A 26,939-nucleotide genomic window follows, 5' to 3' on the forward strand; every position below is an offset into this window, starting at 1 on the left:
TTAGTAATAGCGATACATTTGACCAAATTCTGTTTCACGGTAAACCAAAATCTGTTTTACTTGCACTTTATCAGCTAAGTGTAATTACAAACATGCGAAACTTAAATTTTTCTATGCGTCAGAATTATGGAACTTGTCCTGAAAATAGCTTTGACCGAAGTTGACCTGACTGAAGATATATTTTATTGACAGGATTATTGAGTATAAAGATATATAATTATAGTATTAAACAAAAAGAAACCATGAATAATTGTCCATTCCAACACAACCCCAGAACATAAATTAGCAGAGGAAAATAACGTGGTCAGATGCGCATTAAGCAAAAGACTGTTCAAGTTTCTGTTCTAAATTGCATCAACATTAACAGGAGTAAATATTCAAACGAGTCGTAAACTGCTTCTCAAAGTTTTAAAAACTCTCCTTCTCAGCGCAGCGCTCTCATATCGCTGTAATATTTCACTGAGTGAGAAGCAGAGAGGGAGGGAGAGAGAAACACCACACACACGCCAAACCTCCAGCCAGCTGCTCGTTAAATACAACAGCGACAACAACATGGAACCATGGAACAACGTCAGCTAAGTTAAACAGTTAAAAGATGCTTTGAAAGTTAAAATTTTGCCGTTGGGGTTGAAGAGCTTCCTTCACGCTCTGCTAGTCGGGGGAGGGGCTCTGCACTCTGCAGCCTCTGTCTTCAGCAACACGGAACAGCCTTTGGCAGCCACTCTGTATATAAAGCGGATCTGTGAACGCAGCAGCGCTCATCGGCCGATGCCGATACATGTTAAAACACCCAAAAATTGGCATATTAAATTGGCCGGCGGATGAATTGGTCAATCACTAATCTGTCTATCATCACTGAAAATCTGAGGCCCTAGAATATAAATTAAGACAGTAGTTAGTTTGTATAATAATCAGTTAGTGGTAATGTGTATTGGAAATATATGGTCTTTTGTTGTGAAAAGCAAATAATAAAAGTGTATTTTCTGTTTATTGCAACCAAGAGAGTTGGACGGTTTGATGCAGGAGATAAAGTTTTGATTGAAATATATCTACCACACAGGTATGAAGCCCATAGTCATAATAATCCTTCTTTGACCATTATTGTAGTCCTAAAACAGATAATGATGTAAAAGAAAAATTCAAACCGTGCAAAAGCTGATTTGGTTTGCATCCATTAGAAGAAATGTCACCAAAACAGAAGTAAAACAGTGACATGACATAACTTTAACGACACCCTGGGTTGTAAAACATGAAGCAGTTTGCTCCGAGTTGAGTAAAACCTGTGTCGGGGTGAGACGGATCAAGGGTTTATGGCGGCATTAACCCAAAAACCAAAGGTCGTACTTCAGAAGTAGATGTAAACTCTGTTCACACTTTAGTTGCAGCCCGTCCGCTCTGCATTTTGGTGTCCTGAAAGTTACATTTTTAGTGAGTTGGCATTTTTTTTTTCTGGTGCTGCTAATAAGAAACTGAACGAAGGATGGCAGGGCCAGAGGGGCCTTCCTTCAGCTTTGTATGGATTGCTCAACTTTGACTGCCTGTCCGGGGTCAACGTACTGGATCTGGAAGTTAAACTGCTGAAGAGACAAGTTTTCCTTTTTAGACATATTTACTTTTGTGTTTGCTTAGATTGCAGTACGGGTCTTACATTAATCATACTGCAGTTCATCTACTTGTAAAAATTGCTGCGTGTGGGCCCCCAACGATGCGCTCTAGCCTGCAGAGCATTGTATGTCACTGTGGGGTAACGGAGAGAACAATCAGTTCCTCAAACTGCCTTATGTAACACATGAGTGCAGATGGAATAAGGCAGAGTCGAGTGATGTTTACTTATGGCTGCCATTATTGGCGTGAGAGCGGTCGTTAACCTTTAGAGAGGAGCCTCACCTTTACGTCACCTCGGCGTCAGTGCCTCAGTGGACCAACTAACAGCTTCCTGTGCTTTACAGGGCTCGGGTTTCATTAAATTGTCCAAATTGCAGCAGTTATCAGGAAGCAGGAGATGGTTGGGAACATTGGTGTACTTTAAAAGGGTTAAACATTGTAAGTGCTCAATTGCTCTGGTTTCCTGGACCAAACCATTTGCCGGGTTCACGTTTTTTGATCTAACAAGTCGTTTTTTTTTTTTTCTCTTCTAAGTCTGGATGGCGTCGGTTAGACTGAACGACAAACAAAAAAAGTGTTTTCTTTATTGATGAAGGCAGTTAAGGTTCTTAACTCTTGGGTCAAGACCTAAGATTCAGTCACGGGTTTTAAACATTTGCTGGGAAAATGTTGTATTTTTGTGGTATATTTTGTCGGGCCTCCAATTTTCCTTTTTAAATTTCCTAAATACTATTTCAGGATAAAGTCATTCTCCATTTCATTATTGGTGTTAGTATTGGTTTTCCCTTATTTGGTGTATTTCCTGAGATACTAAACATTCCCAAATCATGCCGAAAAACGCTTAAAAGGGATTTATTTATTTTGTAATAAATTGCACAGTCTTGCAAGTTGCTAGACAGCCACCCACCCGTTTAATGGAAAATAGGGTAGAAATGAATAAATTGATCAATCGATCAAACTTATTTATATAGCAGCTTTTTTACAAATTCAAATGTACTTAAAAGCGATTCACAGAATTTTGCTAAAGTTGACAAAAGGTAAAATGATAAAGGTTTAGAGACTATTGCACACAGAAGTAATTCAATAAAATAGTTAAAAAATGACATAAGATTAAAAAAAAAAAAAAAACAACAAAGTTGAGACGATAGGAATTTATAAATATAAAACATTAAAATTTGCATAAAAACAGTAAAATTTAAAAATAATAGTAATAAAAGATTTAACATACAATTCTAAAATTATAAGCATACACATAAAGCACCACATGAAAGCCACATGAATGTGATAGTAGGGGTGTCCCGATGAGATATCGGATATCGGTCCGATATTAGCCTGAAAAAGGCTTTTTTTTTTTTTTCTCCCCAATTAATTTTTTATTTATTTTATTCAATTGTAGAATACTGTAGATATTATGTTGAAGGTTAAAAATATGTAACCAGTTGGTTAATAATAAATGGGTTTGTTTTTCTCATACCTACTGTTGCTGACTACTGTTTTCTGTTTGAGTAACATCACTTGATCAAGGCTTTTCTAACATTCCACACTACATAATAAGTAATTATTTTTTTATTAAAGAAAAATGTGAGAAAAAAAAGTATGTATGATTCATGCTGATATTGGATCAATGTCGGTATCGGCCGACACGCAAGGCTGCAATATTGGTATCATATCGGAAATGAAAAAGTTGTATCGGGACATCTCTATGTGATAGACTCCCAAAAAATGTAGATTAGGGTATATTCCATGTGATAAAGCTATTTCAACTTGAGGAAGCTTATTCTTTGATATCTGTCCCTTCTTTAGCTGGTAATTAACAGGATGGAAAAAAACATCATCAACTCAAGTTTGAATCTTTTCACCAAATAAATTAGAGGTTTATTTATTTTTTTAAAAAAAATGCAAAATATAATTATTGATTAAATTAAAAATGTGGAAGGGAAAATTACCTCATTGATTTTCAACAACTTAAATACACATTTATGGTACATTACCGTTGTGTGCCACTATGAATAAATTGCTATTAACTCATTGGCTGCCAGCCATTTTCAGAACAGAAACCCCCCTCACTGCCAGTCATTTTAGAGCATTTTGACTGACTTTTCAAGACCCACAGAATATTTTCTACTGTAACGATCTAAAATCTGAATCAGATTCTGAAAGAATAGACTACTTTCATCAAAAAAATGTTTATTTATGTATTATTTTGCTATCTGAGTCAGCAACTTCCTCCTCCTACCGACATGCCGAGTTGACCGGTTTGGCCCGGTTTAGTGATCGTTTTCTCTCACGATAGCGACACTCTCAATAGTGGACTTAAGTCAACTCATGTTCTGCTGGAGTGTGTGCGCTGCTGTTAGCTTCACCGTCTTCTCTCGTTGCGCCATTTTCTCCCTGAACTCTTTTCTTCTTCCTCTGACCTCTGCTTATTACGGCTAATATCTCATCCAACGGTGCAATGCTGCCACCTACATGGCACCAGTTGGTCACTACATCATACTACAAGGCTGATGTTCAATGAGAGAACTCTGCCACAGTGTCTCCTAGCAACCCCTGTATATATACGTCATTGACAGTGAGCGTTAGGATTTGAAATGACGTATATTTACGTCAATGGCAGTGAGTGAGTTAATGGTAGGTTTGTGTTTTTCTCTTTACATAAAATTGATGTTGTAGTTCGTTCGCGCGTTCTCATGTTTGAACTCCCACACAGTAAAGTAGTTTTTCCTCTGAACTTCGGTAATAGAGCTAAATCAAACTGAGCTCTTTCATTTTAGCTAACTGTTTATGGGCCTACTGCTAGCATAGCACACAGGTGTGTGTAGCATTAAACATTTTCTTGTATTTTGTATTTTAAAGATAATGGCACATTATAAGCAGCAGATCCAGGACCATCACGTTGTTTTTATGAATTTCAGTTCAAATAAAGTTGCGTCCCAGAGCTCAGTTGGTCATATGCTGCTAACGCAAGTAGCTAACGTTCATTAGCGCTTCCGGAAAAAAAGAAACAAAAAACAAAGCAAACGTAACACTGACTTATTCATTACTTTATTGTGTATTTACATGCTTATTCTTGTATAAATCATACTTGTATAGTTTTATTTGGCTTTATTGGACCTCATTAAGTGCTAGCATGAGTCATTGCACAAAAGTTCAAGGCAGGTAAATACTGGTTGAGAGTTCAGTCTGAGGGCACGTGAACTTACTAGTGCTGGCAAAGAAACTCATTAATTGGATCTTCACCTGTTCAGTATTGGCTCTACAGGCCATGCTGCTTTTTATTTTTACCGGTGCCAGGTTTAAATGCTTAGTAAACCCCGCCCCCATCTGCTAAAAACAGACCATGTGTTGCAGTTGGTTTGCGGTTCTGTCATTTATTTTTCTCCGCGCATGCATTTTAATCAGGCCGACGTATGTTTGCGGATGCTTCCCTGTGGCATAGACTGCAGCTACAAATGTTTTCTATGGTGTTGGTTGTTCTTTGTAAATGTTTGTGTCGCGTCGAGGAAATTTGACATTCTGTCTGTTTAAATCTGGAATCTTAAATAACATCTGAGAGCACACGCTGTCAACACAATGTTCTCGTACCACCGTGGGCGTCACAGCACCTTCACCAGCACATTACTGGCCTCCAATTGGCAGTGTGGAGGAAATGAATTGTGCTTAACTCTTGTGTTTACTCATTAGTCGTCTCTCCACTCAGGAACAAACAAGCATGTGGAGGTAGATGGATGGTTCCGGCCCTGTGTGTGTGTGTGTGTGTGTGTGTGTGTGGAGGAGGATGGAGGGAGATGTACACGTGGCTTTTAATGAAAATGTATGCATTCATAGTCCTGGGAAAGTGATGTGAGAGTTTGTGTGTGTGTGTTTTTGCACGTCACGTCCAACAGAGAAGCTGAAGGCCGTTCTGTGACTGCAGCAGGATTATGAATGTGAATCATGGGCTGCTGTGCGTCAGAGCTGCTGATTTACATGCAGTCCTACGATGCACATGTGTCCGACTTAGCATGCGTGGTCGATATCGAGGGGAGCTGCCTCTGAGGTGCCGTGACGATGCAGATTTTAGTCTCCTATGTGTTTTAAAACAGTTTATTTGTGGTTAAATGTCTCTTATCATGCATTGGTTGTTTGACACACCCTTTTGTCGTTGGTCACTGGTTGACGTCGAAGCCACAATAAGTCTGAGTTCTTCCATGTGTTGTTTACTTCTTCTCACATCTAACCGTCACGCAGGCTTCTTGCTAGCGGTCGATCTTTTCCTGCTACTCACATGGGCTTGACCTCAGCACACTGTTGTGTAACCTGCAGTGACAGTTCTTTTTTTTTTCTTCCAACCTGCACGTTGCCCTTTTATGACAATGAGGGCAATGCGGCGACTGGAGTTTTAATCTTTAAGAGTGTTTACATTTCTTTCATAGTTCTTGCTGCAGAGCTCGGGAACAGCGTGACAAACTGAATCCACAGTTGGCTACATAGCTTACAATGGGACTGGAACATGTCCCGACATGTACTGCTTTTTGTAGGATGGAGAAGAAAAACCTCAGTTCAACACCCAAATTACACAAGTTTTTTGTAAAAAGAAAAAACTTTCTTTATTTCCAACTCTGCATTTACCTACAGAATCATTAAACTTTGTGCCAAAATATGGTAGTGAACTTGAGATCTACCATTGGAGAGTGGCGTGGGAGCTCTATTTCAGATATACGTAGGAAGGATGTACATTTTGGGATGCGTCATCAGTAGTGTTCCTTTGAATCAGGGGTTGCTTCAGCCTTTTTAACACCAGACATCCTCATCAAAGGTGGTCAGCTACAGGGTGATCAAGCCTGAGCTTATGTCTCACAACTGTTTGAAATGTACCTTGGACGAAATAATGTAACATGTCGCGTGAGATTTTGAACAGAGTTTTTGACGGAATTGCACATATTTTTCTGTTGGTCACATTTTCTAGACATAGTCAGCCATTTTCCATTGAAAAAATAGTGCGTAAATGTGTGATTTTATCCCAATAGAGTGGCAAAAAAGGGGGTCGGATTGTATTCTCCGTTTCAGAACATGAATTTCTCTTTAGTATGGTCTGTTTTTTGCTATTATTGAAAATCGGAGACCCTACTAACCAAACTATAACTAATAAAATCAGCTGCTGCAGCACGAGTTTCTGATTTGTTCAGTTGCTAATTCCAGTAAGTTAATTTTGTCTTCTTTTTTTAATAATATCTTAAGGTTTTCTTTTATTCTTACAGCTTTTTTCAGGAAATTTACTTTGATCTCCTGACATGTTTTGACTGTCAACTGCCAGTCTTCCTCAGAGGCATTTACTGATTGCTCTTAAAGCAGGACACACATTTCCTGCTGTTAATGAATGCATTTTATCCTAAATTTACAAAACATAACAAAAGCTTTTACAGATTACACACGCTTTCGAGTGAATCTAAATCACTAAATGGTGTGTTTATTTTCATTTTAAAAGAGAATCTGGCATTTATCCTCATACGAAGATTTGATTTTTTTTTGTAAATTCTGGCACTTGGACAAATGCAGTTGATGACCCTTGCTGTTGGGTGTAATACAATATGTTTCTTTCTTCAAATTGTCAAAAAAAAAAAAGTGTTCAATAAGTGTTATATAAGTGTATACAATTCCTCTAAAAGCACGTTTGTTAGAATTGGCTATGATGTTAGACGTAGCTTTAATTCTTTCCAAAGTCGTTCCCACGACTGCGTCCTACATGCATTTTTTTTCCGTGAATTAACTTTTTGGCAGCCGTCAAAGCGTTTAAAAGAGACGACTAATTATTTAGACATGTATTGTAATACGTTCAGGGGATTGACATAAATTTGCGTCTCTTGAAAGCAATAAAAGTTGACTTGACTTGTTCAGTTTTTAATTAACTGAGAAAAACTTGGCATTCAGTGCGCGTGCGCATTTGAATTCTTTCATACCACATTCCAAACCACAATGGTTCCCTTTTGAAAACCTTTTTCCGTGTAAACAGAAAGTGTAAAGCTCAGTGGGGAAAGTGGGGCGAGGACGCGGTGACAGAAACGTCTTTGGAGCCCTGGAGAAGAATCGAGACGGGGAGAAGCGTTGCTAGCGAGGCCTCTAGAAAAGTCAAAGATAAATATTTGCTGCGCTTTGAGCAAATCTTTCCCCGAGTGGGACACACACACACACACACACGCACACGAATACTAATGTACAGTCTGGGTGATTCCCTTTAAACACACAGCTATGCCCTCCTTAATAACTCAAGCTGAAGAAACCTACAGCCAACAAGAGCTGCCTTTGAAGAGAGCAGGGATTTCTATTAATAATTACATGATTCATGGTCAGACTGCAGGACCGCGGCCTTCACGTCAACACACACACGGGGGCACTGTGGAACACACACTGGGCAAGTGGGCATTTGTTCGGGAACCCAGATTCCTTCCCATCTGTCGTTGTGAGTTCTTACCTGGCCGTCCTGAGGCTGTGAGACAGGAACATTATATAAAGTCCTCTCTCAGCAGAAGAAGAAGAAGAAAGGAAGTCCAGATCAGAAGTTTCACAAACAAACCTCAGATAACATCTACACTACAGTATCTTCCCATCACAAACTAAAACTGGAACAAAAAACCCCGCAAAGTGTGTTAAATCAATGGTTCTCAAGTGGGTTTTGATCGTGGAAACAGACGATGGGACGTACACGGACATGAATACTAGATCTTTACAAAGTTTTTATGTCTCGTGTGGTCATTTTAATTGTAGAAATTAAGTAGATTTTGATGCAATATAAACTTACGTTTGTGGAGGTCAACATGTTTGACGAACTGTGACGTGGTGATGAGTGCTCCATTGACCTGGTTTGAGGAGGTTAAAGGCATACTGTGGTTTCCATGGTAGCGTAGACTTCCCGGTTTTTATGTGTTTTCCTTGTTCAGCTGGAAGGCATGCATGGATCTGTAGTAAGATGGATGGTACGGCCATTTTTAAAGTTCAATTCCTTGTTTCTTGCTAAGTCTAATGAAGAAATCCCACCGTAAAAGTTCCTGGTCTTCTGATGAATAAAATCATAACGTCCAAGGAACTGCAGGATAACACGTAACTAAGCACTAAAATGTCAGATTGAAATGATGTTTAACCGTTGACTTTCTATAGGAGCGGAGCGGAGTACATCTGACTTGGTGCTAACTTATTAACCAAACCCTGATTGGCAGAAATCTCCAAAACGGTGACGTCCACATATAAATAGATAGAACGTGTGTTTGAAGGCTAAAAGTTGAGAAAAATTGCCTTGCAGAAATTTCGGATACAAATTTGTTATTCACTTGTAGTCTGATCATCTAAAGCACAAGTGCCAAACTCGAGGCCTGGGGGCCAAATCTGGCCCTTCGAAGCTCCCAATTTGGCCCGCAGGAAAAAAAGTAAAAATTACACCAAAAACATGACTCATTGTGAAATGACAAACTAATTCAGTTGTAGATACTGTATATCAGTCCCTCCAAATACACAAATTCAATGAAACTGAGGGTGTTTTCCTACGTTTACAGTATATCACACGATGGCAGTCGGTTTTTTTTACACTCATTTTTTCCAAAATCCTACAATTTTTCTCAAATTATTTCACAAATTAGAAAATTTAAGTGAAGATTCTGCATGAATGATAAAATGACCTGTTCCGCCTCCTATAATCTGCGGCCCATTTGAGATTAAAGCGAGTTGGACACCCCTGATCTAAAGTGAATTCATGTGATGTTGCGTCAACATACCGTATCTAAGGCCTCTGGTTTTCCATCATCCCAGAAACCAGACAGAAATAATCACGGAATCAACTTCCTGAAACAGAAATAGCAACACATTTAAAGAGATTATCACAAATTTCCATCCTCGTTTACTTCTTAAAACTGGTGGTTCAACGTGAAAGGAAGTGTTTCGATCAATAAATAAGTGGAAGGCAAGTCAAATCTCATACAACCACAATACTGTGTGGCACGAGATTTGGTAGCATTGTGAGAAAAATCATAGTTACTAATATGACTTGAGTGAATTTAATGTGATCTCTGTTGTGCAATTTTAAATATAAAAACCTTAGTGAACACCTTTTTTGATCGTAGCACACTTAATATATTGTGTAACCTTTGTTCTACTTGCGGTAATAGACTCTTAAGTAAACTATTGTTTAAAAGAAATGCTCTTTTTTTTCTCTCCTTAGCTTTTTAAAGCCTGTAGAGCATCGGTTCAGATAATCTGCTTTCAGACGTTAATGCCTTGTCACAACTCTGGGCGTTTATCTTGTTTACGACTTTAAACCAGACTACAGACTGATGTTAGCAGTAGACATGAGGGTCGGTCGTCCTGCTTAATGGGAACATTTCAACCATCAAGACCGTTTCTCCGCGGTCAGTGTAATAAAAAAGTTTGACGGCTTCTTATTTCATTTTATTTGTCGGAGTCAGAAAGTGGAAACGGGTTCACCAGCCTCAGACGTTCTGAGAGGAGCTTTTCTCAGAAGTGCTTTCACTCCATATATCACTTTGGCCAAGACACCACACCCTCTGTCTAAGATGATGTGTACGTGTGTGTGTGTGTGTGTGTGTGTGTGTGTCGCTATAAGCATTGACATTAAGTGGTTAAACTGGATGAGCGACACTGCACTAACATGTGGCTGCATGTGTTGGGTCACTGGACCTTTGAAAATGCTTTGAAAAGCACAAAAAACAGTTCAAATATTGATCACTGAACACAAATTTACAGCTTAACTTGTTTAAAGAAGATAATAAAGATCAGTTTATTGACATTTTAAAAAAAAACTGGCCTCTTATCTGTCATGGTTTGGTCAAAGGTGATGACGGTTAATCGCTTTGATAAGACGCATATGTCATGTTATACAACTTTTTTTTTTGTCTCGTCATTGTTTATTTAAAAAAAAGAATACATGCATTAATAACCCAAAGCATTTATAAGGATTGATAATTTGATATTGAAGTTACATTATTGATAATAATGATGGAAAATGAACAGTTCTTGACTTAAAATAATACATTTAAACAAAGACGCATCAAGATTCAAGTCAAACCCTTTCATAACTTAATAATACATATAAAAAGTAGATAAACCTCAATGGGTTTTTTTTTTTGTGCAAAATTAAACTTGGGAGTGTTGCATAACATAAAAGCTCATTTTTGAAGTTTGATCACACGTTTGTGTGGAGCAGGTTAGACCAGAAAATAAAAGCTTGGATTCATTTCAAGTAATCTAACAATGTTGCAATTCAATGTTGATTTGTACTTTTTTTTTCTCCTTAAATAGTTTTTTATTGACAAATGAATCACATTTTGCTGTAATGTTTGTCATAACATAAACCCAATAATGTCTAATAAAGCGGTACATAAACACAATAATTGACACATTTAATTGATTTTGTTGAATTTTATAGATTTAATTTAGATTTTAACCAAATAAAGAATGGAAAAGATCAAAGATAGCATTTTTTATGAGTTTTTTTTTTTTTTTTTTTTTGGACTTACTTTGAACTTTTTTTTTATTCACTATTCACGATTCACTCAACTCTTGATACGATTCACGATACGATTCTCTCACGATTTATTTTACAAAATGGGGCTGTGGAAAAATGATGACTGAAAAATATTCCTTTATTTTTTTGGGGGGAAAAAAAATAGAAAGTACTGGACTATTTCCTTTCATTTTTCTTTGTCAAAAGAATCCTTTGATAAACTATTCAAAACAATGCAATTTAACTAAAATTAAATTTTGAATGAAATAAATAAAGGAATAATACAAATAAAGAAGAAGTCTATTAATTTAAATTCTGGTTCTATAGTAAACAATGCAAAACTACATAATAGTTCTTTTTCTTTTTAAAAGTGGAACTGAAAATGTATTTTGTGCCTTAACAATTGGACTTTAAAAAAAAAAAAAAACCAGTCTGCACTGTATTTACGTCAGATATTTGTTTGGACCAGCAGAGGGCGCTGGTAACCCAGTGGTCGGTTGGCATGCAGATATCTTGCACTGAAGAAGAGATGCTATGCTAGCAGACAGAGCTAATAGAAAAACGTGACTTTTACAGATATTCACGTAATATTACAGATATTGCTGCCCTCTGCTGTTTAAACAAAGTACTACGATTCAATTTTCAGAGCATCGGTGTGAACTGTGATACCTATGAATTGATTTATAACTGCCTTACGATTAATCGTTACATCCCTAATAGGTGGTGCTATGACTATGAATGACGGTTGGGTTAAACCATGACTCATTTTTTTTTGGCAAACTCTTAATAACTACCATAAGCGTCGTGCTCGCTCGCCTCTCTATGCTGTGAAAAATCCCTGCTGAGAACCCTGTTGTGCTAATGTGGTATAAAGAAATGGCACTACTTACCCAGATCAGGGAAATCCTCAGTGTACTGAAGTAATAGTTCTTCAGTACACTGAAGAATTCTGACATCATCACTCTCGACAGTGATGATGTCAGAATTTCATAGAATTTTGTAGAAGTTCCACAGTGATGATGTCGTCAGTCCCAGCTGGGAGCAAACATAATTTTCAAGGGGGCGCTATTCAGTCATTTTGCTATTCACTTGTGCAATTCCCCCAAAATATCAAATTGTTCGCCAGTCCTAATAGGCATTAAAATTTTTAAACGCGTTTATGCGATCGTTTGGCTGTAAATAAAATAATAATAAAACTACAATGTGCTCGGGCCCTAATAATTAAGAAATTAATGTAACAAAAAACAAAGTGTTGTGAAAAATGTTTGCGTTAACTTTAAGATGAAAGACAGTGCTAAAAATACAATATTTTGCTGTTAGCATTGCAATATTACTATGAATCAAAGTTGCAAAGACATCCATTCCAAGTCATACTTATGACACAATAAAAGTTAGTTTTTTTTTATTGAATGGATTAGATTTTCATTTTTAAATTTTTACCAGTAGCTTTAAATGTTTAGTGATGCACTCTCATCCAAAGGTGTGACACTCTACTGCATGCATGCTGTGTTATCATTGGGTAACATGCAGGTTGGACACAGTGCTACACACGGGGCTACACACACACACACACCCCTCATCACTACGTAATGAAAAGTTTCTAAAGCTGTAATTACAGTTGTACGACCATCACTATCATCTCTGGTGTGTGAGAATCCTCCGTCCACCAGGTCGTGTAACTCATACTTAAACTGAGCGATACATGTGTATGTTGTATTTTTCTTTTTTTCATGCAACACCTGCAACCAACCCAGCGTCATGGTGTGTGCACACAGATCCGTTACACACTCCTACCACGCATGCACGGCTGGTCAAAGCGCTTGTTGCTAGTGATGCTAGCGTGGCTGGCTAGCGTTGACTGACGGCAGCAGAGCGGGTGTGAAGCTGTAATGAGTGCAGCACATGCTGCTTATCGTTCAACACCACCCAATGTGCTCCGCTCCACACCCTCAGCAGCTCAGTGGAATGTACAGAAACAAAGAGGTGCTGAGTTCACCCCCCATCACACTTTCTAAACACTAAGAGCTGAGCACAAAGAATCACATTCACTTGTTGAGAAAAGATGTAAGTGTTGCTGCAGCGTGAACGCTACATATAGACATCTGTGATTACACTTCACTAAGATAGATACCAATGCTCTGTATATACGTCAACTAGGATATTATTAAAAGATCATTTATTATATTCAGTAAATCATGAGTTCCATGTTTTTCAATGGTGCAATAAAAGTTCACATCGGGTGGTTTAAATGAATATTTACTCAGCAGATTTCTACATTCGTTCTCTACACAGGTTTTTATTATGCAATCTGGTAGCAAAAAAACGGTTCTCTTCTTGATCTATCAATTCTGACTTTAATCACAGAATTCTGACTTTAATCTTAGAATTCTGACTTTAATCTCAGGATTCTGACTCTATTCACATAATTCTCACCTTTTTCTCGGAATTCTCATTTTAATCTCAGAATTCTGATTTAAATAACAAAATTCAGACTTTTTCCCCCCAGTATTCTCAGTTTTTCCACAGAACTCTGACTTTAATCTTTGAATTCTGACTCTAATCTCAGGATTCTGACTTTAATCTAGGGATTCTGACTTTAATCTCTGAAATTCTGACTTTAATCTCAGGACTCTGGCTTTAATCTAAGGATTCTGGCTTTAATCTAAGGATTCTGACTTTATTCACATAATTCTGACCTTTTTCTCAGAATTCTCATTTTAATCTCAGAATCCTGACTTAAATCACAAAGTTCTGATTTAAATCATAAAATTCAGAAATTTTTTTCCACAGAACTCTAACTTTAATCTTTGAATTCTGACTTTAATCTCAGGATTCTGACTTTTCTCCCCAGAATTCTGACTTTTCTCCCCAGAATTCTGACTTTTTTCGAAGAATTCTGATTTTAATCTCCAAATTCTGATTTTAATCTATGAAATTCTTACTTTAATCTCAGGATTCTGACTTTAATCTCTAAATTCTCACTTTCCCCCCCAGAATTCTCACTTTTTTCTGAAAACATTAATACGACTAATAATATTATAATAATAAGTTCTGATAGCTTCTGCTAGCCTGCTATGCTAAGTGCTGTTTGGATCTGCAACAGAGCGCACTACATAGTGCTACTGACTGGCTGAAACATCCATGGATAAATCGCTCAGCGTTATAAGTCGCTTCCTGAATTTTGACGAAATATACCCTGAAAAAAATGGATTGTAATGTTTTTCCTTTGTTTCTGTTCCTCACTTATATGTTGGTACTATGCTTTGGTTTTAAACTTTTTATTGTTATTTTTGACATACTTTCCAACTGTTTTTAGGTAGAGTTTGTATATTAAGTCCGACTAATATCTAAAACATCACTGTTGTGTGTAGACTAGTCTAGTTATGCTCGGTCTGTGTCCTGTCTAGTTAAGAGTGTAGCAAAGTGCAGCTTTTCTAAAGTTTACAGCACTAGCACTCATCTGTTTATCTGCTGTTCTAGGAATATTTATCTGTAAAACTTTGAATGAAAGGAAAACATACCCTAACCCTCTAACCCTGTCTATTAAAAAATACATATGGGAAAAATGTGTTTATTATAGGGTGACCGTAAGTCCTGATATACCCGGATATGTCCTCTTTTCACGTCTTATCCGGACCGTTCCGGCCGGATTTTACAGATAAAATGTCGGGGTTTCCCAGGGGAACACGTTAATTTAAATGACTGTAACTGAGAAACCACCAGTTTCTGAAAGCAAGGGAGTTTCTCTTTACAGCCAATATAATGTAATTACAGTCATTTTATGACGGAAACATCAAAAATGCCACTTTGTTTTGACAAAATTGTCACAGACGAGGAAAAGAGAAGAGAGACTATAGTCCAAGATGGATTGAAAAAGACCAAATAGTCTTTGTTTTTAAACCTTATGGACAATAACAACTTATTTATTTAGCCGTTACGAGGTAGATTCAAGAAAATGTCGAGTACTTTGAGTTTTTTTATTATTATTATTGGAAATCAAAACATGGTCACCCTTGTTCATTACATCTGAAAAGTAAGTAAAGGTTTAGGTGTGAGCAATCATAATCAACTCACTAAAAAGTATTTAACTTAATAACTCATCATAGAAACTTATTATTGTTGTGTTGCATTCCTTTACTTGTCTGTTCACTGTGGAGTGGAAAAAAAAAAAACTCTTTAAAAACTCTTCATCTGAACTGAATCCTCATTAAAATGTGCCGAATTCATCGTCAACAAATCAGCCGTGTGGAATCCAAGCCTGTGGTCAGAGCGCTAACATTATATCTTCATAACTGGCAGACTTTGTGGCGTCACTGGAGGAAGTTAAATGAGGTGACACAGGAGCCTCACCGCTGTGTTCAGTTGCCAGCGTGTGTTCTTCTTCTGCAGCTGCCCTGACGTCGGATCCCACTTCACATGTCGCAACGCTCCGACTTCCAGAGGATTTAATGGGATCAAGTAAAATAACAGCGCTGGTAGACGGCGTCATTGTGGAAAAATGTTGGCTGTAGCAGAGATTTTTATCTAGTTTTATTCTTTTATGGTTGCCACAGGAAAGTTCTTTACGTCCCCACAATGTTTGGGTCAAAGGTCACAGTTTGGCGAGAGGTGTTGAGAGGAATTTGGTTTCTAGTGGTATAACGTGTCGGCAAGTTGGAGCCGCGACAGATTAGCTTTAGTGGGGATCTTTGCTTGAATGTGAGGCATCAGATAATTGCTTTGTTTAAAAATGAAAATAGAAAGAACACGTTACTTTTTGGTGTCCTTTCAGATTTCTACAGAAGAGGATGAGATTAAAAAAAAAAAAAAAAAAAAAGACGTGGTCCAATATTTTTAGGCCAAGCAACCTGGACTCAAAACGCCACTGACTGTGTTGTTTTTCTTCTTCTTCTTGTGTACACTAGTTAAAATCACTACTCCTCTGTTATTCCTGAACGTATTGGGCTGAAATTTGGTAGCTATAATCTATGCATGTGTACGCATAGAAGCTCGGAGCCGGATTTTTGATTTGGGGCCCCAAAAGAAGTAAAAAAAAACGAAAGTTGATTTCTCATTTATTTGCGACAGTTGGTGGTACCGAATCATTGACACATACCAATATATAAATGGGGTACATTACTCTGTATGTGCCACAGGGGCCCCATTTTTTTTACTCGGTGGAACCGAGATATTTGACTGAATTCTCAGGAGCGTGGTACGTGCTACTCAGCGCGGAGATGTTCCGTGGGCTCGGCCGTAGTTCATCCGAACTTGTTTAGCCAGACTTCTGTCTTTAAACTCAGAATTCTGACTTTAATCCTACAACTCTTTGACTTTAATCCCATTATTTTGACTCTTATCTCAGAATTCAGATTTTTTTTTTCTCAGAATTGTGATCTTAATCGCAGATTTCTGACTTTGATCTCAGAATTCACACCTTTTTCTCAGAATTTGGACTTTAATCTCAGAATTTGGACTTTAATCTCAGAATTCAGACTTTAATCTTTGAATTGTGACTTTAATCACGTAATTCTGACTTTAATCTCACAATTTAGATTTTGATCTCAGAATTCAGACTTTAATCTTTGAATTTGGACTTTAATCTTTAAATTGTGACTTTCATCACATAATTCTGATCTCAGAATTGTGTACTTAATCACAGAATCCTGACTTTAATCTAAAAATTGACTTTTTTTCTCAGAACATTAATAATAAAAAAAAATTGGACCTTTTGTTTTTTGGTATATTTTTCAATGACCCTAATGCTCTTCTGTAGATTTCAAGTTTTAATTTCCCAAAAAAGGGTTTCTATATCAGGTCTTTTTAAAACTATTATCATTATGACAGAATTTATGTGTTTTTTTTATTTATTATTACCTCATTCAAACACATTACATTCATCACCTTCATGGTGGCCCTGGCTTAGTTTTCTTCCTTGCAAAAACATGACGTTAAACGATGTGACCACTTGTCCTGCTGACTCATGACGCTCAGGAGCGCCACTGAAAATGACAGAGTGACATACTTAATTTATGACTGAGGGAACAGGGTGGCGTTCAGTCTTTATTGAGACATCAAATAGACGTAGACTAGGTTTCGTTTTAAAAAGAAAAGCCTCGCTGCACAAACTATTGCCTGCAAATGACAACATGATGAAACAAATGAGATTAATATCCAAACGCGCATCAGGGTCAGGATGTGGGGCAGGTTGATATCTGATTAGTCTGGTAGTTTCATATAAAGGGGAACATGAATCATGAGGTGGAGACGTGGGTAATTTGGCCTTTTTCTCTCTCTGTGTAATTTCCTTGCAAAAGGTCGTTATTAAGTGAATGTCAGCCACATAATTGTAGCATGTCGTTGTGTGCGCATGGTTGTAGGAGAGTTTGCATTTGTGCATCCATGCCAGACCAGAGCACCGTCTTTTTATTTATTTATTTATTTATTTATTTTTGGGTTGGATTGGCTCGTTTTCGTTGCTGTTTTTCAAGCTGTGTCGCTCCCCCGTTTAGGTCACGGCGTGGCCGGCTGGCGGGCTCCGTCTGTGCATGGGTAGAAGGATTCGGGATGGGGGGCTAAATATAGCTCACTGCAGCAGGAAGAAGGCAAATCAGGGAGAGAGGAGGGAGGCGTGTAAATACAGAGTAGCTTCATACGATCGGAGTGCCACTGGGAAATTTTGGGGGAAAAGAGGGAGAGAGAGAGGAAGTCTCTCCGAGCTTTGAAGTTTTTTTATTTTTTATTTTTTTGGCAGGCGTTACCCTGGAGTGCTGTCAAAAATTAACCCAGTTAGAGGAGCCTTTGGTTAATCGTCAAGCCTTTCCTTTCATGATCCTGTTTTTATGATCCATGGGCCACTATTTAGCATCTGTTCCTCAGTCTTTAATCCAAGCCTGATAAAACTTCCTATAGCTGTGCTCCACACTGTACATCCTTCTGAACACCTGCTTTGAAAGAAAACTCCTCCTAACAGACTGATAACTACAGACTGCCTGATAACTGCAGACTGCCTGATAACTACAGACTGCCTGATAACTACAGACTGCCTGATAACTGCAGACTGAAAGGTTCATTGCAGACCAACAGAGGTCCAATGATATGTGTGAGATGCTCCATACTCATATAGAATGACGTATCATAATGGAAAACTGCATTTTTTTTGCACTCTAGGAGAGTGTAAAAAAAGGGGGGTTCTCAACCTTGGTGTCAGGACCCCATTTGGGGTCTCGAGACACTGTGAGGGGGTCGCCAGATGCCTTCAGGAAACTAAGAATATTTTTTGAACAATTAGAGCCCATTTTTGCTTATTTTTACCCTTCCTCTGCAACTACGGTACACCAAACTTGCCATATTTTAACCGATTTTCATCATTGCTCCTTTTAATGCATTACTGCTACATTACTCCCATTTTCCCAATTAAAAATTCAATGCATTTTCTGCACATTTTTTCCACTTTCAAGACATTTTCGGCACTAATAAACCCTTTCCACCACTTTTCCCACCTAATGTGGCACATGTTGACCCATTATTGTCACTTTGAACCTCTTTTCACCATATTTCATGCTTATTTTTGCCTATTAAACCACATTCACGATTTGTCATGCCCATTATTTGCCAGTTTAAACTAATTGTTCCTACACTACGCTGCCATTACTATGACATAACACCTGTCATTAGCATGAATAAGGTGTCATGAAGGCTGTCATTAAGTGTTGTTCGTTACTGTAACCTCTAACCCTTAACGCTACCTCACCTCACTAAATCCCTCCACCTAACCCAAAAAATGCCAACATAGCTCCAAAGGTGTCATATTGACAATGACACCTTATTTATGCTAATGACGGATAAGGACAGGGTAATGTCAGCCTTATCTCTAAAACTTCAAGGAAAGCGTTACCAAACATTGCTGTGCTCGCGTCTCTGCGACTCCACATCCCACAATGCAATGCGAGAAAATGTCATTAAACGGAGCGTAGATGAAAACAAAGTTTCTAGCGACAATTTTGAATGTTTCTGTTTTTTTGAACAAATTATCTTCGAGTTATTGATTAATGAGACCTATATGGATTTATCTTAATAACAATAATAATAATAATAATAATAATAATAATTCATTTTATTGAAAGGACACTTTACAATAAAAACAGTGCAATGCGTCATAAAACTTGTAAATCTTGTAAAAAATAAATAAATAAATGATCGTGTTAGCAACTTAAAGTAATCATTGATATGATTAATGATAATGATCTTTTAAAAATAAGATACAATTATAGCTACAAAAGATATATGATAATAATAAAATACATTTTATCTGAAAGCGCTTTTCCAGACAGTCGAAGGCACTTTACAGGCAGGCTAAAAAATACCAACAGCAATACAGTAAATAAAAACATAGAAATATCAGAAAAAAGAAAGAACATCAGTAAAAACAGGCAAGAAACAGGAAATATAGCATTTTAAGAAGGAATAGAGAGTAGGTATGTACGCTTAATCTGCATGTTGATAGTACAAAGACTACTTGTGAACCATATATGATTTTAGTTTGTAGTTTTAATTTGTTATAAATAAAAAAAAAAAAATCACATAGTTGGTCCAAAATAGAAAAAAAAGCCATCTTTTTTTTGACAGCATCAGTTAATAATTGGGATCATAGTAATTTATATCAAATGTCAACCATTAAAAGCCTTTGTGAGTAGCAGGCCTGTGGTGTCAGGTTGTATACTTTAGATATTTCATAGTTTGTCCTCCACATAAATCACACCTCTCACATACCCTATTTAAAGGACCCCCAACCCCTAAATCAGCTCTGTGTCCCTGTGCTTTACAGTGAACACAGAGCACAACGACGTCCCATCGAGTCTCTGCTAATCCTCCAATCTGAGACTGGGACGGTGACATTGTCATGATTTCTCCTGTGCTCAAAATGTCAAGCGTTCAGACATGGATTGTGATGTGTTTTTTTCCTCCCGTGCCGCCTTGCACGCAGTCACATGATTAACCTGACGCCCGCAGCATTAGGTGTTCTCGCTACTGTTGCTTTTTGTCTCCCTCCTTCTGTCTCAATCTGTGTTTTCTTCCACTGTCTGGCCTTATTTTAGATTTCCACCATGTTTTCAATGCGATAGGATGGACCCAGATATCTTACAGTGTGTGTTTATATTTAGTGTGATAACAGAGGCACGTCATATTTACACTCCTACACTATTTATTCAGCGTCTAATACAGTAATTCCCAACGATTTTTGGATCGTGACCTCATTTCGATATCACAAATATCTGTTGACCCCCCCAAAGACATTTGCTTTTTCTACAATCATTTTTTGATTATTATTAGCTCAGATATTTTTATACTGTTTTATTTGAACTAAATTTATATTTGAGAAAGTGAAATTATAGAATACAGTTGTTTAAGATTGTATCTTGTTTTAATAATTAAAAAATTAAAACGTATATATATATTCTTTAATTTTTAATTTTGCATGTTTCTTTGAGGCATTTTGTGTATTTTTGTTGTAATTTCATACATTACTGTTATTTTTGTGTATTTCTAGACGTCTTGTGCAACTTTCGGTGAATTTTGTGTATTTCTGTTCACATTTTATATATTTTTGTTGTCTTTTTGTGGGTTTTTTTCCTTTAATTTTGTATGATTCTTTAAAGGAGACATATCGTGCCTTTAAATCCTTCCTTTTTAGATATAAATCATACAGTTGTGGTCTATATAAAGCAGAACTGCAATGCTTGGGTCTGAATTCCTCATTATTATAGCTCCACAGGCCCCTTTTCTACCCCTTTTCTGTACTTCTAAACACTAAATATACAACAAAATGCAAAATTAAATCATTTTGTGTATTTTTGTTGTAAATGCATACATTACTGTTATTTTTGTGTAATTATAGTCGCCTTGTGCAACTTTCAGTTAATTTTGTGTATTTCTGTTCACATTTTATATATTTTTGTTATTTTTGTAGCTTTTTACCTTAATTTTGCATGTTTCTTTAAATCATTGTGTATTTTTGTTGTCAATTCATACATTTCTCTGATATGTTTGTGCATTTTTAGTTGCCTTGTCCAACTTTTGGGTAATTTCGTGCGTTTCTGTTCACATTTTAGATTTATTTTGTTTTATTATTGTCTGTCTGTTGTCCTTTTGTGTATTTTTTGAGTCATTTAGTTAATTTTTACTTGTCATTTTGTGTTTCATATTTATGTGTGTGTGTGTGTTTCTTTTAATCTTTTTGTTAGTTTATTTTGACGGCCACACAAAATTATACCGTGGGCCTCATGTGGCCCCCAAGCCTCCTGTTGCCCATGTCTGAGCTAGAGGTTGTAAACTGAATGACATATACAGTATATATATATTTTTTTTAATCAAGACATTTCATGTGACCTCACATAGGATCACAACCCCAAGGTTGAAAAACACTGGTCTAATCAAACTTTCTCTGTGTTCTTCTTTCCAGAGTGCTGATATCTTCTCCAATAAGCAGTCACAACCTCCGAAGCTCCGCCTTCTCCCTCTGTGACCGGCCAATCATATGGAGAGATTAAACTCCGCCCTCAAGCACTTTGACAAAAACTGATGGAAAAACGTTCTCTTCCCCCTCGTCGCTTTCGTCCAGTCGGTTGTGGAAATCGACAAAGATGCGTGTGCCAAAGGACAACTTTGTAAATCAGCAAATCAGAGGAGAGTTCAAAAATGAATTATCAGAAGTGTGTAAAAAAAAAAAAAAAGAAAAGAAAAGAAATGTATAGTTGTATATTTTCTCGAAAAGTGCCTCATTTTTTTTTTTTTGACTGTAGCCATTTACATATTACTTCAAATCCCTGTTGTGTATAGCTGAAATCTTTGTTTTATTTTTCCATTTTGTCCAAATTGTGAGTTTTTAGTGGGGATCACTGGTGTGAGAAATTGCTGCGTTCATTTCATAATGGAAAATAATTGGACAGTTTGTGTCATTATTAGGGTTCATGATACCATACGGTGCGATAGTCAATGCGATAATGATAGAATACAATATTTTTGACATGACCTCTGGACATACTTACTCTGGGCATGACCTTTTCAACTTTATTGAACTTTAAAGGGATCCTCCGCTGTTTTTACAAGTTTGGCCTAAAATATTTTAAATGTACTTTTGCTGCTTTTGGATGCTCTAAAAAACAAGGAAAAGTTAAAAGAGAGTTGTGACCCCCAAAAATAAGGGGGCGGCAGTTCCAACTCTGCGTTTTGGTATTAGAAAATGAAGTAGAGAAGAAGAGCTCTCCTAATGGACTGTTGAAATCACACAAACCCTGTGGATAGAAGTCCTTAGGGTGGGAGTCCTTTAACATTTTGTGATTTACTCGCTAATAATAAGAATCTATTAAGTACATTTTAAAGATTTTTGGCCAAACTTGTAAAAACAGTGAAGGATCCCTTTAAAAACAACCCATAACAATCTGGTGTGTAGTAGATTTCGTGATTTTTTTTAAAAATTTATTTATTTTTTGTTTAATTTGATGAAACTTAATCCATTCACTCGCACTACAAACTTTTTATGTTTCGAGTTTCAAGTCCAGCAACTTTAAATAAGCAAATATTTTTATTTTTAAAAAACGTTTTATTCCGTCTATTTACAGGTCAGAAACGTGTCTGATTAATCAAATATGAAATGAATGCGCCAATTTTTTGAATGATAATGGTACTGGCATCCTGCTAGCTTTCCTTTCTACTGTGATATGATTAGCATAGCTGCTATTAGCTTCACTGTCCTGTGCATCCTTTAAAAAGCCTTTTCTTTCTCCGTTTTCTGCCACTTTTCAATTATTATTTTTTAACTCACCCTTACACATAAACTCTAATGTGTTAAACCACAAGGCTTAAAAAAACATAGGCACTTGTTGCAGGGATCGATGTAGCTCACTAGCTAGCGACAGCAATTGGACTAAGTTATTAAGAAATGGTTGTAACTCGTCCTTCCTGCTGACTGCAGCGTTAAATGCCCTCATATAGAGCCAAGGAATCCTATTATTTGCTGTTGTTTGCTCTAATTGTCTCCTTTTAATCCTCTCGATCTCAGGATGCGAACAATGCGCAGGATGGGAAACCCTATCAATAGCCATGCTAATGCTAGCTTATTTGCTGGCGCAGTATTAGATTTGTTTTCAGTTACATCACCAAACATTTGACCTTTTTTTTTGTTTGTTTGTTTTAAATCTAAAATTCCAACTTTTTTCAATCTCCCTCTGTTTTCTGTCTTAACTCTTGTCGATGCATCAGCACTTAAGTGCCTGTCTGTCGTTCTCTGATACATTTTAGCAGCTAGCACCAATATCATTGTCTTTGCAAGACTGTTTTTTGGTCTGTTTTTGGACATTTTTGCTGTACAGGTGTTATGAAATATAAATAGTCGAGCAAATGTCTTGACCGTCAGCCATTTCTCTAACCGGGAAAGAGTTTTGCTTTACTGTAAGCGGATCGTTTTATTGTTGCAGTGCCAAAAATGCCGCACAGAAAGTATAAACCAAGCAATGTGCTCGTGACGCATTGGTTTGTTTGAAAGTTTTAATCTCTAGTAGCGGGGAGGAGGAGGAAGGACAGACATGTCGCAGTCTGCTGCTGCGGAGACGTTGGACGATAAAGGTCAACAGAGGAAGACTTGCATATACTTTTTTAACCTTGAATTTGCCACGACTTCAACCAGGGTTGATTGAATAAGTCGCGTGAAAAGAAAGAGGGAAAGGCCAACATGAATGAGAAACAAGGAGAAGCTGCTAATGTCTAACCACATAATAGTAAATCAATGTAAACACAAATTGAACTCATGAGTTTGGTCTGCTTGCCTTGGGAAGTTCATGAACTTTCTCATTTTGTCACATGACTTTTTTTTTTTAGAGCCACATGTAAAACCACATGGGGCAGAACAGGATGTGGTGTAAGGAAAGCTTATCTGAAATAATGGTGGATGTTTGAAAATACTCTAAAATTCGGCAATTTGTTGGGTTTTTCTTGCCAAGGGCTTGAAGAATGATACTTGTTGTTGCAAAGCAAAGCACGCAAGCTTTCATTAGTGATGAATGGATGTCACCATCTAACCGTTTAAAAGCCCCTTCACGCTCCGCAGCATCTCAGGAACCTATCAATGAACACATTGACTTTGTCAAAGTAGTTCAGGAAAGCCCTATTTTGGATTTGTTCGCTGGTCACATATCCGGTTCTTTTGGGGAAAGCTGGAGTAAATGCGGGTTTAACTGTTTTCAAGTGTTTACACAATATCACTCATTGCCCCTGTTTTTGAATCAATACTACTTGCTTGGTTAAAATATGCAGAAAAGTGCAGCTGCTATTGTCCTAAGTCATTTTATCTCCTCCTGTTCCCCTGAGGGATTGGTACTAAATGGAAATATTGTGTTTTTTGGTCATTGATGTAGACAGTTTTTACTTCTGTTGCTTGAGAAAGAAACTGACTAAAGAAAACATCAAACAACAAACGACACGACTTGTGGTTTCTTTCATTTCCGAATGTGAAAGCTGAGTTTAAAGTCATGTTAGGAAGTAAACACTTTTAATAGGGTTGGAGGAATTAAGTTGTCCTCAAAGATGCAAGATTGGACCATCGTTTCGCTCGCCACCTTTTTGGCTATTTTATCCCGAGTTCACTCCCATCAATAGAACAATTTGCACCCAAAGTTGGGAGATTGCCAACAGTTAATCGATGAGAATTTAACCAACATGGTGTTAGTTTGGTGAGCTTGAATACCATGCACTCACTTTAATTAATTTTAACGCCATAAATCTGTGCCTTTTTCTCCCCCCACCTCCTTTTGTATAACATGTATGGGTTCTTGTATCGTCCTCGCGCACAGATGGTTCCGTAACTCCACTCTAGCTCACATCTTATAGATGTACCAAGAGAACCAATAGGAACTCAAATATTTGCATTTCTTGAAGAAAATGCAAGTGAGGACGCAGGTGCTGGCCCGTGTCGCACTGCATTAGCTTAGCATAGCATTAGCCTAACATTAGCGAGCATTAACATTAGGATTAGCTAGCATTAATTAGCATTAGCATTAAACTAGCATTAATATGAACCTAGCAATAGTATTAGCCTAGCATTAGCTAAACATTGTCATTAGATAGCATTAACATTACGATTAGTTTCCTGAATAAAATGCAAGTGAGAACGCAGGTACTGACATTCTCACTTGTTAATGCTAACGTTAGCTAGCATGAGCAAGAATTAGCATTAATGTTAACCTAGCTTCACCATTCGCATGAACCTAGTGTTAACATTTGCGTCTCTATCGGCTTATTTTACGGCAGTTCTTGTACTATTTAAAAGGTTCAAACCTTGCTATTTAAAAAGAATTAGAAATTTGTGTTTTGAGTGAATTCCGATTTAGTTTGGTTTTTATCTTATTTTCTGTTTGGTTTTTGATTGTCAAAGTATTTGAAAAACACCACAGAAAAGTCACATATTTAAATGTGAACTATTAAAATATTTACGTCGGTTTACGTTCAAACATCACGTCCCAGCAGCGCTGTCGTAGGAATTGCGAGTGAAGGAAGTGACGTTGTCTACACGCATGCGTTGAAAGGAATCCGGCCCGTGAAAATGTTGGCCACTGACACTAACATTAGCATTAGCACTAACCTAGCATTAGCACATGCACAAAAGCCAAAGGTGGACCATGCAGGTTAGTGCAGACAATGGAAGGCCTGCTAGCACCTGTGTGATGGACACCCCCCCCCCCCCACACACACACACACACACACACCAAGAACTAATGCTACAGCAACTGTGTTTCATCATTTAACTTTAAAACTGCTTCTAGTTTCACTCACGTACAGCTTAAACAAAATGAACCTTGAGGGGTTTGAAGGACTAATTTTAGTTACTTTGCGTGTTCTACTTCAGAACTTTTCCCATGATGCACTTACGAAAGCAAAACTCCTGATGCAGAAGATGGAAGTATAGTAACTTTTAAACGTAAGGGTCAAGTAGATGTGAAGGACCGATATCATCATGACATCATAAATAGAAGAAAGAGGTGAGTACCACAGTCCCTCATCTTCTTCTGCAGCAACCGTTACAATGATGTATATTTATTCACTTTTTTAATTCCAGATGGGATAGAGGGTGTTATTACAATGTACTTTGATGCCACTTGCAGCCCATGGAGTGCCCTGCCCTCCATCCTAAGTGAACTGGGATTCTCCTGCACCCCCACATTGATTCTGAATAAGGTAGGCATCCATAGGTGGTCAAAGGTTTACTAATGAAGTCAAATCTACAGAAGCTGCCGAGGGCCACGGTATTGCATTTTGAGTTAATTTTTGAAATTTTGCCTTTAATCTTGTTTTTTTGACTTAAATCCCAACATTATATTTAAACTTTATTCTCGAAATTTCAATGTTAATCTCGACATTTCAACTTTATTTTAAATAAGTTCAAATTATTGTCCCCATCAAAATTGCTTCTAATCCGCTTCCATAGAATATGATTATGTACATACAGTATATACATGTATGTGAGTATATTTGTGTGTATAAATGTATCTATACATACATACATACATGTGTATAATGTATCAAAAATTCTATATATTATATATAATAGGGGTGGTGCAAAAAAAATTGATTAATTAGGATTTTATTATTGACAATAATGAATAATTTCTTAAATTTCCAATAAAGATTGATTATTTAATTTTTTTACAAATTGTAATACAAATCAGTTCAGTCCTCCTAATTTATATATATTTAAATTACACTATACAATATTGAAGGTGCTGTGTTTTGTTACTTAAAAGTGAAGTGAAATAATTCAACAGCTGACCATTGTTTGAGGGCCTTTATTGGGATTCATTTTACTGTTAAAACA

The 26,939-nt window shown here is 37.1% G+C and overlaps 1 protein-coding gene and 1 long non-coding RNA gene across 2 annotated transcripts in view; one reads left to right on the forward strand and one right to left on the reverse strand.

Annotated features, from left to right (window-relative positions):
* LOC114480321 (insulin receptor substrate 1-B) overlaps positions 1–24,546 on the forward strand; it is a 59,625-nt gene extending 35,079 nt beyond the window's left edge. Inside the window, exon 4 of the mRNA XM_028474350.1 lies at positions 21,537–24,546. Coding sequence (XP_028330151.1) covers positions 21,537–21,544 — 8 coding nt within the window. The 3' untranslated portion in view covers positions 21,545–24,546. The remainder of the gene's footprint in view (positions 1–21,536) is intronic.
* Positions 8,460–12,005, reverse strand: LOC114480322 (uncharacterized). The gene is made up of 3 exons (XR_003676085.1): positions 11,986–12,005; positions 9,351–9,417; positions 8,460–8,522 (listed from the first exon to the last, which is right to left on the reverse strand). It is a non-coding gene; the product is annotated as an uncharacterized LOC114480322 (long non-coding RNA).
* Positions 24,547–26,939: the final 2,393 nt, after the last annotated feature.

The sequence above is a fragment of the Gouania willdenowi genome, chromosome 18 (genome assembly GCF_900634775.1).
Source record: "Gouania willdenowi chromosome 18, fGouWil2.1, whole genome shotgun sequence".
NCBI classification, from domain to species: domain Eukaryota; kingdom Metazoa; phylum Chordata; class Actinopteri; order Blenniiformes; family Gobiesocidae; genus Gouania; species Gouania willdenowi.